The following is a 16,196-nucleotide window of genomic DNA, read 5'->3' on the forward strand; positions in this document are numbered from 1 at the left end:
ACTTCCCGTTTTTAAATGTGTGTGATTTGTGATTTGATCAATGAATTGAAATAAATTAAATAATAAAAAGCACAAGTTGATTAAAAAGTTGAAGACATAAAGACAAAAATAATAACTACATCTGCGGACAATAAAATAACAAACAACTTAAAATAAATATTTTAAATATTCAGCAAATTAATTTTTTAATAACAACTCAATTAAAAATATTAAATTTATAATTTATTTAAAACTTAATTCAGTCTTTCCTAAATCATAATCATATAACTCTTTTCTTATTAGAACATAAATATTCTTTGCCATGAGTAATTATATATGTGTTTGGAATGATGATTCAAGTATAGTATTACATTTTATATATGAAAAATACAAGTTATTCGAATTGATTTTAACATCATAAAATTGTGTTTGACTTAATTTTAAGACAAACTAATAATCTACCTTGAAGTTATGTTGTTTTTAGAGTAAAACCTTACTTGTTTAAGTTAGTTCTTACAAATGAGAATTTAGTATTGTATGAGATATGTTGGATAAGAATTTTCATTAATTAATACTTTTAAAAGAGAAAATAAAAATATTTTTTATTAAATAAAACTAGTTTATACATAACCTGAAAAAATTAAAAATAATAAAATCGTTTTGTAAATTAATTTATCTAAAAGGTATTTTTGACTTACGGTGTTTTTTTAACTTAAGAAAATGCTTACATTTTATTTTGTTATTATTACTAAATAACACATATTTTTTTTGTGAATTTTGTTTTAAATTAACACACTTTTTGTCAATTTTGTTTTAATTTTTTTAGAAAATACCTACAAATTTTATTATGAAAAAATTTGTAAGAAATTACTACCAATTTGTTTGCAAAATATTTTGTATAAAACACTTGTTACAAAAAATTTTGTAAAAAATACTTGCAAATTTTATAGTTTTGTAGCTCACGAAAGAATTACCTACTAATTAAAACTCTTAGAAAAGAATGATAAAATAAAATATTTTCTTGTAAATTCCTTTTAAAAAATTTGAAAAATATGAAAATTTTTATTAGAGTTACTCTTTTATTCTACAAATATTTTATTTTATAGAAAAGCTTCTTCAAACATACTTATATCTAATTTTTGTATGTGTTAGTTTAATCAACCTTTATATTTACATAAATAAGTGTTTGAAAATTTATGGCTAGTGTAGAATTTTTTTTAAAAAATTTTATTCCATGTTAGACAAAAAAAATAACTTTTTCCATTGATTATTTAACAGTTGAAAAACATCATGTATTTTTCTTATAATTTTTTTTATTTTTATATTATAAAATTAATATATATTTTTGACATCATTTACCCAAGTTGACAATCTACTTTTAAAGTTATTTTTGTTATTTGAAAAGTTAATTTTTGTATTTGTAAAAAAATGAAAAAAATGAAAAGATAAAATAGTGAATATAAAGTGTGTGTAAATTTTTTTAAAAGAAATAGTTAAGTTTTCACTGGTAATAGTCTGATGAATTTGTACAACCATTAATTTTAAAGAAAAAAAATCGGAAGATTTTGTAGGAAATTTGTTTGAACTTAATTCATAAAACTAAAAGAAAATCTATACAAATATTTATTATGATATTTAATTTTCTATTTCATAAATTATAGATAAATAAATCCTTTTTGGTAGTGGTGATAAAGCCAAGAAGAGGGTGCAAAGTCCAAAGCAATTAACATGGGCACCAACACACATGAAGAAGCAGAATAGGAAAAATGATTTTGCAATCAATTGCACTATGATTGAAGAGTAGAAAAAGATAAAGAAAAGAGAAAATAAAAAAAAAAAAAGCATTTCTTTTTTAACATCCTTTTGACAGCAATGGAAAAATAAAAAGTGTTGTAGGGCATAGACTCCATCACAACTAATCTTTCACCTTTTGCTTTCTCTTCCCAACACTCAAACATGCACCTCTCATTTTGAGTTTCCTTTTCTTTGTTTTTCTTCTTTTTTTTCATTCCATTTTTGACTTTTATGCCTCGTACCATCTTTCAAAACAATTCACCTTATTTCTTTTCTCTTAAATGCCTCAATTTAACCTACTGAGTTATAAAATTACTTATGTGAATCTTATGTTGCCAAAATATTTTTGTCAGGGTTAAATATGTTTTTGGTCTCTTAACTTTCACTGAAAATTGGAATTAGTCATTCTCGGAAACATTGATCTAATTTAGTCCTCCAACTTTATAAATGTTTGAATTTAATCATTTTAACAAAATTTTGTTAAATTTATTTGACGTTTCAAACGTATTTCAAGACAATTTCTTAGCTAATATTGAAGCGGAAATGTGTCAAACGGGTTAAACAACTCAAATACTCTTATGAAACATGTTTAAAAAGTTAAATAAACTTTAAAAAATTTGGTTAAAAGGATTGAATCGAAACATTTCTAAAGTTGGAGGACTAAATTAAGTCCAAGTTTCGAAGAGAAACTAAATCCAATTTTTTCTGAAAGTTAAGGAACAAAAAACATATTTAACCATTTATTTTAATATGTTTCGCATAATTATATCAAAGTCTCCTTTTTTATTAATTTGATTAATTTTGGCTGTTATTTTTTATTGATATTTCCATGTGTATTGAATTACGTGTCACCTTATCAATTATTGTATATAGAACAGTTTCAAATATGTTTAAATTATCTTCTTTAACAATATAATCCTGCACGCATTCTTTATTCTTTTCCCTTGGAATGGGAATACCATAGATATGTTATTCCAATAGTATAATAAATAGATTCTACAATCCTGTTTCCAAGGGAATCACAGTTTTCTTAATAAATTGTGTTTGGTGATGCAATATCAGATAATCACATGCATATTTGTTGGTTTGAAATGGAAACTTAAGTTTTACTTTAGAATAGAAATGAAAAAGTTGACGAAGAAAAATATTTATATAAAAGATTTTATATCAAGAGTGATATAAGTTTCTTGTGTAGTTTGAAATTATATTTTATCATTGTTATAACTTTTCAAACCCATCAATTTTAAAGTGATTGATCATTAATTTCATCGATATGAAATATAGGATTGTCCAAAATTTAAAATTTATTCTTATCGATGATCAATGATGTATACAAATGTCAACTTGATTCATGATCCATAGGTCGATCTAGAGATGATAAGATTATGTATTTGCGGATATATGGATAAAATTTGTGAAGAAAAATTGGTATTTATTAAAAAAAATTAAAATTAAAATTTGTTTTTATTTTATTAAGTTAAATTTAACTAAAATTTAATTTATATTTTATTAAATTAAATTAAATTAAAATTAAATTTTAAATTAAATTTATTTTATATTTTTTTTGTAGTTTTAACTATATTTTATTATAAAAATTTATAAAATATTTTTTTTAAATATCCACGGGTATCCATGGATACCCGTAAGTATGTTTTAAATGGGTATCTGATAGATAATTAGGTAGGTAACAAGTGAATTTTTGTTGTTGCGGGTAAACATCATCCATTATGATCTGACTTGTTGTCATCCATAGGTTAGTCATAGCCCAACCTTAAGTAAGTCTTTTTTAGGACTAAGGAGAGTTTAGCCTACTAAAAGACTTTAATTTGGTTGAGTCAGCCCTCGCCGAAATTTAGCCAAATCTGGTCGAGCTGATCCCAAAAGAAATTTGGCCAAATTCAGCCCATTCGACATCGACCAAAAATTGTCTAAATTTGATAGAGTTGACCAATATTCGAAATTTGGCCGAGTCGACTCCAATTGAAATTTGGTTGAATTCGATTGAGTCTGTCCCGACTGAAATTTGGTCAAATTCGGTCGAGTTTGCCCCAATCCAAATTCGGCCCCATCCTTGGTCGTAGGTTGAGACAAACTGAATTGGGTCGATGGTCAAGATGGATCGACCTAGGCCAAAGGTCAAGACGGTTGGCCCAGGCTGAAGGTCGAGAGGACTGACCCTAGTGAGGTTGAAGGAACTCGGGTTGATATGAGCATAAGTTCGAGGTGGGTTGGTCTAGGTCGAAGGTTGAGATGAACCGACCCCGGATGAAGGTTGGTTTTGGTCGATTTGACTGAAAGTCGAGACAGGCCTATTTAGCCTGAAAGTCGAGACAAGCCTATTTAGACTGAAAGTCGAGACAAATCGACCTAAATGGAAAGTTTATTAATATATTTTTTCATGTTTAAAAAGAAAACCCATGGACTAACCCAAACCCACATGTATTTTGTAAACTTTTTGGCCATATAAACTTTTTCAATAAGGGACTTTTTTACATTGTGGGTTTTTTTGACCCTAATCATGTGGGTCAAGAGCGAATTTGGATTCTCTGCTGAATTTTTTTGTGTTGTTCTTCTACTGTGTTTTCATAATACATTAATATTTTGACATTTTAAAATATATTAAAAAGATATTTAAAATACCAATACAATGTATTTTTAATGCTCAACAGAGGACATCACTAAAAACTTAATAGAGAATCTGAACTCGTCAAAAACTAACCTTGTGGAAGGGACTAAATTGACAACTCTAATTAATAAATTTGTATTGTATTAATGGAAAAAAATTGGATGAATTTAGATAAGAAGAGGAGTTACACAAAACATCTTAACAAAGTAGAAAAAAAGTGATGTATTACATTTAACAGTTTCATATTGGTTAAAATTCAAGGTCAATGATAATTTATACATATTTTTCTTCTTCAACCTTCTGAAAATAATTTTTGTCAGGACATTGGTAGAGAGGAGGAAAGTATCATGTCACTCAACCCTCGGTGAATCTTGATCGCTAAATGCCATTCAAGAACTTCACAATTGATTCTGCAGGAAAATTACGAAAGGAATAACTTTAATCAGATTGAAAGCATATACTATTTATTAGTATTATTTTTATGGAAAGGAGGAAGATAAGCATCAAATAAAAGAGTGATGCATCTAATGGAAAAGAAAAAAAAGGATTTGTGAAGAGAGGACCAATAACAATCCTATAACGAAGCATTATTATTTAACAAACTGCATAATCTGTGAATGTTCAGGATTATGCTTAGAATTATAAACTATTTACAATGAGAATGAATGTAACTGGAAATTTTGAAACGATTCCTACCTGATTCTTAATTTATAATCTGAAGTCACTGGGTGAAGCATAAGACCAAGAGTTTACTCAGAATCATTATTGCTAAAGACAAGACAAGCTTGAAGAATAACATACAAAATTAGAAAAGTTTGGATTTGAGAAGATAATTAGTAGAAAAGAGGATCAAATTCTTGAAATATCTGAGTTACTTGATGCAAATTGCTTTCACATTAAACAGAACACATTTCACTGATCAGAAGTTGGTTTTATAACGTGTAAGAAAAAAAAATGATTTAGAATGAAGGTGATTACAATGAAATGAATATGGCTGAAGTAAAGGCCAAGTCATTTTCGAGCATGACTTTTTGTGTAGAATGATTGGAATCTTAAGAACTGTTTTCAAGTTGTACTAATATTGGATAGTTGTCCTACCTTGAAAATTAGGGTTTACGATCTTGCAAAATGCAATTGGACCAAATTGGTGAAATTACACCAGAAGCGTTATGGCAGATAGATCAAGAAAACATTCAAATTTAATAATTCCAGAATTTACGTGTTAGAGATGTAGGATAAGGTCCTTTAGCCTCAAGCAAGCATTACATCCGAATATTTATGGAAAAGGACACAGTGATCATAACAAAGGTTTCCTCAAGTAACAAGCTATATTAAGAAAGAGTAATACAACATCGAATTTGGATTTTCGTTTATTATTTTTTGGATTATTTGTTTTACCGTACTTTCGTAATACATAAATTATTACTAATTTTAACGTTTTAAAAATATATTAAAAAATATTTAAAATATTAATATAGTATATTTTTATTGTCCAACAAAAATAACACCATATAACCCACTTGTAAAAAATTTGAACTCTAAGACGTCACTGAAACAACATGAAGAAACCTTTTCGGCCTCCGGTATATTTGTTGAACACATTTAAATTATCGTAATTTGCTTTTAATAATAAATTTGTACGTTTTTGTTTTATTATTTTGTAGGAAAAACCTTTAAGTTTTAATTTATATGAAAAAAATGAATTTTTATATTCAAAGTTATTAATAAAAATTATGAATAAAATATTAATATTAATAATTACTTTAAATAATGACTACAACATTATTTATATAAATTATATTTTAGAAAACATTTTATACTTAATGTTTTAAATTCTTTTCCTGAATATTTTATCATCTACATATTTCTATTGATATTGTTTTCGATAAAAACATGTTTAAAATAGACTTTCAGTAAATGTAAGATTTTTTCATATCTTATTTAAAAGTATTTCCTCATTTATTTTCTCGGATTAAAAAATTGATATGATAAAAAGGTAAAATATCCACGCTCATTAACCGAGAGTAGTTTTTTCTTGCAAGAAAATTATAATATACTTTTTATTTTATTTTATTTTTACTATATATATATATTAAATATATTTTTGTCTAAAACATGTTTCCTTAAAATAAAATCCCCCAAATAATTTGTATTAAACAGTAACAAGTATCTATTATTTTTTTAAATTATTTCTAGATACTAATTACAAATAAATATTGAATATTTTACAAGTGATTAACATATATTAAGTACACAACAAATTATTTGGACTTTTCCATAAAATAATTAAGCGTTCTTGTTTTATTATGTGAAAATAATTTTGATATTTGTATGTTATAAGTAGTATATATTATTTAATATATTAAATTAAAATTTATAATTTCATAAAATTTATTTATCATATAAAATAATATTAAAAAATTATATAAGTTAGTTGATAAAAAAAATATTATAATTAAAATAAAAACACATATTAATGCCATTTTAAATCATATATATATATATATATATATATATATATATTATTTATATATAATTTTATTAAACATTGATAAGTTTAATTATATAATCAATTTTAGTAAAAATTATCATATCTATAAATTAAATTATATTTTTTTAAGTATATATATATATTATATTTGTTTTTAAGTATATATACATATACATATACATACATATATATATATATATATATATATATATATATGCATTATATTATGTAGAAATGATAAAAGAATATAATAAAACAGTTGAAATATCATATTTTAAAGTTCTTATTTTGTGATATGAAAATAATTTTGATATTTATACGTTGTAAGTTTTATATATGATTTAATAAACTAATTTAAATATTACTTTTTAATTTTATAAAATTTATTTCTTTATTTTGAAATAAAATTAAAAAAATATATAAGTTAGTTGATAAAAGTTTAAAATATTATAATAAAAAATAAAAATACATATTAATGGCATTTTAAATTAATTGTATATTCTATTAACTAAATAAAAGTTACTTTATATATAATTTTTTTGTCTATATGTTATATTTATATTTAATATTATTTAGCAATGATACTTTTAATTATGTAATAAACTTTATTATAAAAAATCATATCTGTAAATTAAATTTTATGTGCTATATATATATATATTTTGTGCATTATGTATAACAATATATAAAGAGAAAATTCTCTATTTCGTGTCCACATTTTTAAATACCAATTTTACTTTTTAAAATATAATTATTTATTAATTTTTTTTAAATTGATCATTATTTTTATATATTTTTTTTAAAAATCGTCTATCTTTGCTCTTCTCTTTTACTTTATTTATCATTCGTTATTTTCTGATCTTTTCTTATATATTTCATTTAATCTTTAATAAATATAATTTTATTTTACATTATATATTACATTATTACCACCTATTAATATAATATTACGCATATTGAAAAAATACATACATAAAGCCGCGACACGTTATTATTATATAAAAATGATAAAAATTTATATTAAAACTATTGTAAGATTAAATTTTAAATATAGTAAATTAGACGTGCTTAATTTTTTGTTTAAATTAGAAAGAAAGTAAATGACAATTAAATGAGTTAAACATATAATAATGAGATAAATGAATGGAAATCATAGAAAAATAATATTTCCACTTTCTTTTTTGTTGATAAATTTGAAAATGGAAGTGATAATTTCTTTGAATAATCATGGAAGCAATTTTTGTTTAAAAAAAACATTATTTAAAAATGAATAGAAAAGAATACAAACACAAGTCAAAAGAAAATTAGAAAAGAGGAAGTTATTAAAAAAATGTTGATTAATTGAAATAAAAAAAAATCTATCTTAAAATAATTTTTGGTACACTAAACTATATTTTTCTGTAGGAGGAAGAAAAAACAAAGAAGAAAAAAAGAAAAAAGAAAAAAGAAAATAAAATAAAAGGAGACTTTCTTCTCCCCCAACTTAGCCTTAAAACCCTCACTCTTTCTTTGCAACCTGTGTGTGCTAGGACGCCGTTGGGACCTCCTTCTTCACTCTTCGCCTTCCATCCTTGGACCATCCTTCACACTCTTCAATTCAACCGAATTCCAAAGCTAGCAATCACAGACGCAGTAACCAACAATGGCGACTCGTGACGGCGGCATGAAGTCGACGTCGATTAACGGTGTTAAGATGTACACAATTGCGTCGCAACAACCTTCCCTGGCTTCCTGGCTCCCTTCTAAGAAGCAGAACTCTCATCGCAACGTTAAAAGTAACTCTCTCCTTCTATGTAACCTTTCTCATCCATCTATTCATTCATTGGTTCTTTCATTCATTTTTTTTCTTCTCTGCCTCTTAGGTTACACGCAGAACCTGCAACTGCTTGAGGATTTGCGCTTCACCACGGCGGCCACCAAAATTAAGGCCACTCCCGACGGTGAGTACATAGTGGCTTCAGGTATCTATCCGCCGCAAGTTAAGGTGTACGAGGTGAGAGAGCTAGGGTTGAAGTTCGAACGCCACCTGGATTCTGAGATTGTTGATTTTCAGGTACTGATAAACAGCTAAGCTAATTTCATTTGAAATGAATTCTCAAATTTAGGTTTATATGTTCCTCTAGGTTTTTTAAGCACATAGCTTTATTTATATTTAATTAATTTTGATAATATTTTTTATGTTTGGAAATTGTATTCAATCTCTTACATTGAAACTGAAACTGTTAGCTTGAATTAGACAAAGAAGTTTGGTTTATATTTGACTTCTGATAGTTGTGCTTCATTTTAGTTATGGGTACGTTATTGGTTGAGGTAACAAACTCTTACTGCATAGCTTCATTGAAGTACAAAAAGTTAGGTTTGTTGTATTCCAGTAATTTTTATGCTCATTTTATTATATTTAGTTCTTTTATTATGTCTCTCTACTTGTAAATTGTAAGCAACCTTTTACATGGGGATTGATTGGCTGAGGAAACTTGCCTTCAATTGAAATAGAAAGTTAGGTTTAATCTGAATTGACATTCATCAATATTTTCTGTCTTGTAAATTGTAATCCATTAATTGCTGTTCCATTTTGTTCATGTTTATATTAACCTTTTCTTTGTGGTGAAAATTGTGATCAATCTTTTTGTGAGAGATTGGTTGGTTGAGGTAAATGTGCTTTTGCTGGTGTAGGTTCTGACAGACGACTATTCAAAACTTGCATTTTTATGTGCCGATCGTTCTGTTTACCTGCATGCGAAATATGGAAAGCACTACAGCGTGCGGATTCCAAGGTTTCTTCTCTGGGCTTTTTGTGTATTGATTCCTCTTAGAGTTTAAAGTGTGGTTTGTGCTGTAGAATTGATGTTTATTGTTGTCATTTGGTAGGATGGGGAGAGATATTACTTATGATTGCTGGTCTTGTGACTTGCTTTGTGCTGCATCATCCCCAGATTTGTACAGAATAAACCTAGAGCAGGTATTTATCTTACAGCTTTCTGTTTTGGAGACATCTATAGTTGCACGGAGATACCTTTGTTTTTCTATTGGTTGAGCTTCGAAAAAAAAAGGAATACTTTAAATGGAAAACTTCTCTTTTTTATTTTTTCAGGGCCGATTTCTCTCCTCACTTAGCACACAGTCCCCTGCATTGAATGTAGTGTGTCGAAGGTAACTTGAATGCTGGTTTGCTGTGCTTTATTTTCTCCAATTATTAAAGCTTTGTACATTTTGTATACATACCTTGCTATTTGTATTAAAACACTGGAACATAAATTGTCAAAATTTTAGCAAGATTCATGGATTAGTTGCCTGCGGTGGCGAAGATGGTGCTGTGGAATGCTTTGACATGCGAGTGAGATCTTCTGTTGGAAGAATCGGTGCTGTTGGACCTAGTGGTGATGCTGACCAGGTAGCAATTCTACACTCTCACAATAGTCTTTCTAGGCATGAGAATACTGTGAGAATGTATCAATATTTTTTATATTTGATGTGCTGAAGCTGTTGTTATAAAGCTAGCATCAAGCATTAAAATCTCATATGTAACTTACTGTGTTTTTATTTACTCATAAGTTACAAAATTGAGGGTATAAATTTCTTTGTATATTTCTTTGTGTAATTGAGATCTTCTTAACCTTTCCATATTTGTAGGAGGTCACTGCATTGGAGTTTGATGAAGATGGTGGTTTCTTAATGGCTGTTGGAAGTAGTGCAGGAAAGGTATGGTGTTACTTAAATCATTGGTTGTGACTTTTGTCATTATCAGGATCTTGGCAGAATTTTTTTTACATCAGCTTCTTTGTGATTGAATTGAAATAGGCATGGTCATAGAATTTAAGGAAAGGTTGTCTTCATCTCAGGGTTGTAGTTTGCATATATGGATGTATACGTCTTAAACAAGAAAAAACTTATTTAATAAATTGGGCAATGTTTAAGGGATAATTATCCAAAAAGTTGAAGCTATTAAGTGGAGTTCGATGAATGGTTTTATTTATCTGGTAAGGAGTTCTACATAAATTTTACTCCATACACTCTTGAGTAACATAGAGTAGACATAATGCAAATAAATAGGAAAAAGAAGAAAAATCCACCATTCTGTTGAAGAACATGCCCTCCAAAAAAATGTGATGAATTATGGATATAGTATAAACTCCAAAAGTAAGAGTGTTACTCTCAAAGCTACCTTGTAATATGTGACGGCCTGTTGAGTTTGAGATGATGACGATCTAAGTTTGCACTTTACCTTTTGCTGAAATTTGACTAAGTCTCAAAAGCTTAACCTGTTAATTGGAAGTCCAAAGAATGGTTTGATATCTGTGATAGGAGGTTTATGACTGAGCTCAAAATGCGGTTCGATTCTATAGGGAGAAAGTCTTCAAAGTCCTAAGATATGTGCAGAATTCATTGAGTCAGAAGATAAGTTATTACCTCTCGGAGAACATAGTTAATTCAAAAAAGTACACAAAATGGAAACAGGACATACTTCTTGTGACTGCGAGGAGGATGAATTAGTTTCATGTATTTTTTTCAAAATTCTTTTCATTAGGCAAATGTTTTTTAAGAGAAAACAATCTCTTTGCGAGAACACAATATTTGCTTTCTAAACAAAGCCTCCATGTTTGTCCTCCCCTTTTAACATGGATATTTTATACATTTAATATCATGTATGCAGGTTCTCATTTATGATCTGCGCTCATCGCATCCTCTACGGATACAGGATCATATGTAAGTTGACATTTCCATTTGAGAAGTTTGTCTGTTTTGAAAATAGTTATATCTTTAATTAATGGTAGGTTAAAAATTGTTCTACAGGTATGGCAGTTCAATATTGGATATTAAATGGCATCGTACTCTTAACTATGAACAACCAATGTTGATTACCAGTGATAAACATGTTGTTAGGATATGGGATCCTCAAACGGTATTGGACTTGTGGCTCTTTCATATTTCCGATTAATAGTTCAACTGTTTTTCTCCTAATTAATTTGTGCACCTTGGTCATGCTTGATTTTATTCATAAAATTGTTGTGTTTAGTGTTTGTTTTTGTTAAGACTGTACGTACATGTGCACAGAGTTGCAGAGTTCAAATCCAAAGTAGTTGGTTAATGGTCATATCTTTAGCAAATATTTTTGTTATCGTCCCTATAATTTTGTTTTCTGTTGATAAGGTTTTAGCAATATATAAACTAAATTGTATATGCATACATCTTGTGTTTTGATGAGCTCTGTATCTGTTGTTCCTAAACATTTAGACAATCACTGTATTTAGATTGTATTTTTAATCAGTCTGGGTTGTTGATAGATTAATCTTTTTCCAGGGAGAAGGCTTGACCAGCATTGAGCCAACAACAGGAACAATAAATGACGTGTGTACATTTCCTGGCAGTGGTTTGATTTTGCTGGCCTTGGACTGTAGTCAAATACCATCTTACTTCATACCTTCACTTGGACCTGCACCTAAGTGGTGTTCTTCCCTGGAAAATTTCACTGTATGTAATTGTTTTAATGATTGGATTTTAATCTAGTTATCTTTGTTGTGACATTACAGTTATTTTTACAGGAGGAGCTAGACATGGGTGGACAAACAACTATTTATGATCATTACAAATTTTTGACAAAGGAGGAGCTTGAGAGATTAAATTTGACCAACCTTATTGGCACCAATGTACTTAGAGCTTACATGCATGGATTCTTTATCAATCATGCATTATACAAAAAGGTGGGTTGTCTTTGGTGTATTTTCTTATTGACATGTATTTCTCGAGTTGTTGAACTTCTGATATCTTTGTTTTTTCCAAGAGCCTAACTGTGTTTTCAGTTTTTTTACGAAACTTTTTATTTTGTTAAGTTGGTAAAGAAAAACCATGTAATATATTAGAGCTTACATGCATGGTTTCTTTATTAATCATCCATTGTACAAAAAGGTGGGTATTTGGTGTAATTTCTTATTTACATGTATTTCTCGATTTATTGAAATGCTGATATCTTTGTTTTTTCCAAGAGACTAACTGAATGTTCAGTTATTTATGAAATTTTTATTTTGTTAAATTGGTAAAGGAAAACCATGTAATATATTAGCTTAATGTAACATGTTACCTTAATGGCATCTTATTTGTCCAAAAATCTAAGAACTTGCAAAGCTTCATGATGGAGATCCTTTTCTTGCATTTCTTATGTGTAAATTTATTCCTGTAAGCCATATTTAATTTGACATTGTAAATTGGCTAAATTTCCCTTGGAATAATCTGTTGTGTTTCAAAGACCATTTTGGCTTGTTGCAGCGCTTTTGGTAGAAAAAAGAAGCATAATGGTCGCTGTATGGTTTATGTCCATGGTGTTTTTTGGTTGAAGTCAGATTCTCACATTTTCAAGGGTGTCCCTTGGCCATTAGATTTGATTTTGGATAGGGCAGTATTTGTGATTTGTACTTTAGTCAGGGCAATTTCAAGGAAGTTAGCTTTTTTTGCATGCAAAAAGACTTTATCTTTCTTCATTTTCCCCTTTATTTTGTGTTTTACATGTGCTGTTTTGGAGAATATCAGATCCTCAGCTTAGTTTTTACTTTCCCTGGATTATTTTTTGTCCTGTTACATGATGCATAAATTATTTTGTAGGCTAAAGCGCTGGCTGATCCTTTTGAATATGAAGCTTATATTGAACAACAGAAGCGAGAAAAGATGGAAGCTGAGCGTGCCTCACGAATCACGGTAAAACTGATTTTGTCAGTGATCATTTTACTTTTTCTGTTCATACTTTACGTAGGTAGGATGATTTGATGATGTATAATTCATTGCCGTATGCCTCGATCATTCTCCTTGCAGGTCAGGAAAAAGTTACCCAAAGTTAATCGGGCCCTGGCTGCTCGCCTCCTAGATAGTGAAGAAGCTGAAAATGAGAAGAAAGATGAGGATGACGATGAAACTAAAAAGGCATCCAAGAAAAAGAAAGGTCTTAGCATGCAAGATCTTCAAGATGATCGATTTAAAGCAATATTTACAGATGAGGTACTGTACTATGAAATATGGCAGTTGTGTTAGTCTTTCCAATGATTTTTTCCTCTCTCCACAGCCCTTCTATTCTATAACTAGAGAATATTTTAATGCATATAATGGGAAATTTGGAGGATCCATGCATGTAATTGTTTGTTATGACTTATGACTCTTATTTCTTTATTCCAGACGATTCTCTTTCTTACAGTTTCTTATGTGGTTTCAGGATTTTGAGATTAAGGATACTTCACAAGAATATCTGGCTTTACATCCCATGGGTTCTAAGAAGCAAACATCCCTGTTAAAGGAACATTTTGAACCTGTCATGTCAGATGATGATCAAAGTCTAAGTGATTCTGATGCATCAACATCATCACATGACGAACCTGCAAACGGAGGGAAAGACAAATCTCGGGTCCCCAGGTGAGAATCTGTTACTAATTATTTTGTATGGTTTCTTTTCCTTTGTGGGATATAAATGGGGTGGTGATCTGATACGATATGTGGAGCATTTCAATGATTTTTTTTTTCCTTTTGTAATGAACAACGTTTCTTTATCTGATATTTTATAAGATAAGCTACATGTGTATGAAATATGTACTTATTTTTCTTATGTATCTTTTTATTCTTAATTGCTGATATGCCTTTTTCCATAAAATGCAGAATGTATGAAATTAAGAATGAGCAGCACGCAGAAGCATTCTGGAGCAGAAAATCACTTGCAGGGGAGGAGTCACTTCCTATGGGAGACAGAGTTGCAGCTCTTAAAAATGAACAGCAATCATCTCGTGTTCCAAATGGAGTTAAGCAGGGTCCAGGAGGATCACGGGAAATCACTTTCACGTCGAGAAGCAAAGCTAAGTACAAGGAAGATGAGGAAGATAAAGAAGTCCCACACCGGAAGAAGAGAGGAGTACAATCCCTGGGGCTGAAGCCCCAGAAACCAGCATTTCGTGGCCAAGGGAGAGGAAAACGAGGGAACGGTAGAAGAGGACGTCGATAACGACCTTAGACACACAGTAATTTGATTCTTCTTAGATCTTGCTTTGTTCTTTTTTATGGCTCAGTTTTCCATCCATGTAGGGTCTTGTGGGTTGAAGGCGCACAAGTAGACATGGCTGCAGGGCCACACCATCTCTCATACGTAATATGTACCTTAAATATCTTTGCTTTCTTGTTTACTTTTTACCTTTTCCCCCATTTTTGGGTGCCTCTAGTTTGTGTGGAACCTAACTTAATTGCTACAATTTTGTTGTTCAAAAGCCAGGGATAATCTCAAATCTTAATCATAGGAATAGGAATTTATCTCCCTTTATGTGAGAATGTAACATGCTCTCTCAATTTTGTGTTTAGTATTTTTCACCCATTGGGGTGAATTCTCTCATTTATGTTTAGTTGGTGGGTTTGCTGTAAGTTATGATAATGAAATCTTAGTTGACGTTGGAAGATGAGTTGCTACTGCTACTGCATGGTTTCGTTAATGGTTTTTGTTCATGGTAAATAGCATGTTATGAAATTTATCCAAACGTGAAAAATCAAAACTGTGAAGTCATTAATAAATTCTGGAATTGTATTTACTTATTCGATCCATCAGTTAATGAAATCAAGAACATATACTTTTTGAAGTTCTAATCAATTATGAATTGACTGTGAATTGGAAGTAGTCAACAAATTAAGTATTTGTTTAAATATCTACAAGTTAATTTTTAATAATTTAGTTCAAGAAAATGTGTATATATATATATATATATATATATATATATATATATATTAAGTTGTATTTATCTTTGGTCAAATTATGTCGAATGACACTTATTTTTTAGTTTTTAAATAATTTTTATCTTTATGTTTTAAATAAATGAAGCTCATCTTTTTAGTATTTTCATAAAGTGAATATTAGATTTATTTATTTTTATAAAAAATATATATTTATTAACATTTAGATAATAAATTATGAAAGTCGAAAATTAAAGCTTTAAAATATAAATACCAATTCAGTGATTTAATTATGGAATTTTGTTCTCATCTTAAAATGAGAAGAAATGTGAATGTCATTTTAATGAACTTTATATAAAGTAATCACAATTTATCTTTAATCTGTTGGAATATTCCTTAGATAAAAATAAAGATATTGTTCTCATTATATAGATTTAGGATGTTGTTCATATAATATTCTTTACATATAGAAGGGAAAAGTCAATCCATATGACTACAAAACCATGAGTCTTTATATTGTTTGAAGGATAACCCTATCCATTATTAAACAACCTGCTATTTCCAGAAGGTCTGAAAGAAAGAGAGTTGATGAAATGAGCGAAAGTGAACAGCTTCAAATGA

The 16,196-nt window shown here is 28.8% G+C and overlaps 1 protein-coding gene across 1 annotated transcript; it reads left to right on the top strand.

Annotated features, from left to right (window-relative positions):
• Positions 1 to 8,368: 8,368 nt before the first annotated feature.
• LOC114182169 (nucleolar protein 10) lies at positions 8,369 to 15,310 on the top strand. Its single transcript, XM_028068962.1, has 15 exons — positions 8,369 to 8,665; positions 8,753 to 8,943; positions 9,564 to 9,664; positions 9,759 to 9,849; positions 9,982 to 10,040; positions 10,161 to 10,281; positions 10,521 to 10,589; positions 11,542 to 11,594; positions 11,682 to 11,790; positions 12,189 to 12,359; positions 12,431 to 12,589; positions 13,485 to 13,577; positions 13,692 to 13,874; positions 14,086 to 14,282; positions 14,523 to 15,310. The coding sequence occupies exons 1-15, from the start codon at positions 8,533 to 8,535 to the stop codon at positions 14,860 to 14,862; spliced, it is 2,070 nt and encodes a 689-aa protein (XP_027924763.1). The 5' UTR covers positions 8,369 to 8,532; the 3' UTR covers positions 14,863 to 15,310.
• The last annotated feature ends 886 nt before the right edge of the window (positions 15,311 to 16,196 follow it).

The sequence above is a fragment of the Vigna unguiculata genome, chromosome 4 (genome assembly GCF_004118075.2).
Source record: "Vigna unguiculata cultivar IT97K-499-35 chromosome 4, ASM411807v1, whole genome shotgun sequence".
NCBI classification, from domain to species: domain Eukaryota; kingdom Viridiplantae; phylum Streptophyta; class Magnoliopsida; order Fabales; family Fabaceae; genus Vigna; species Vigna unguiculata.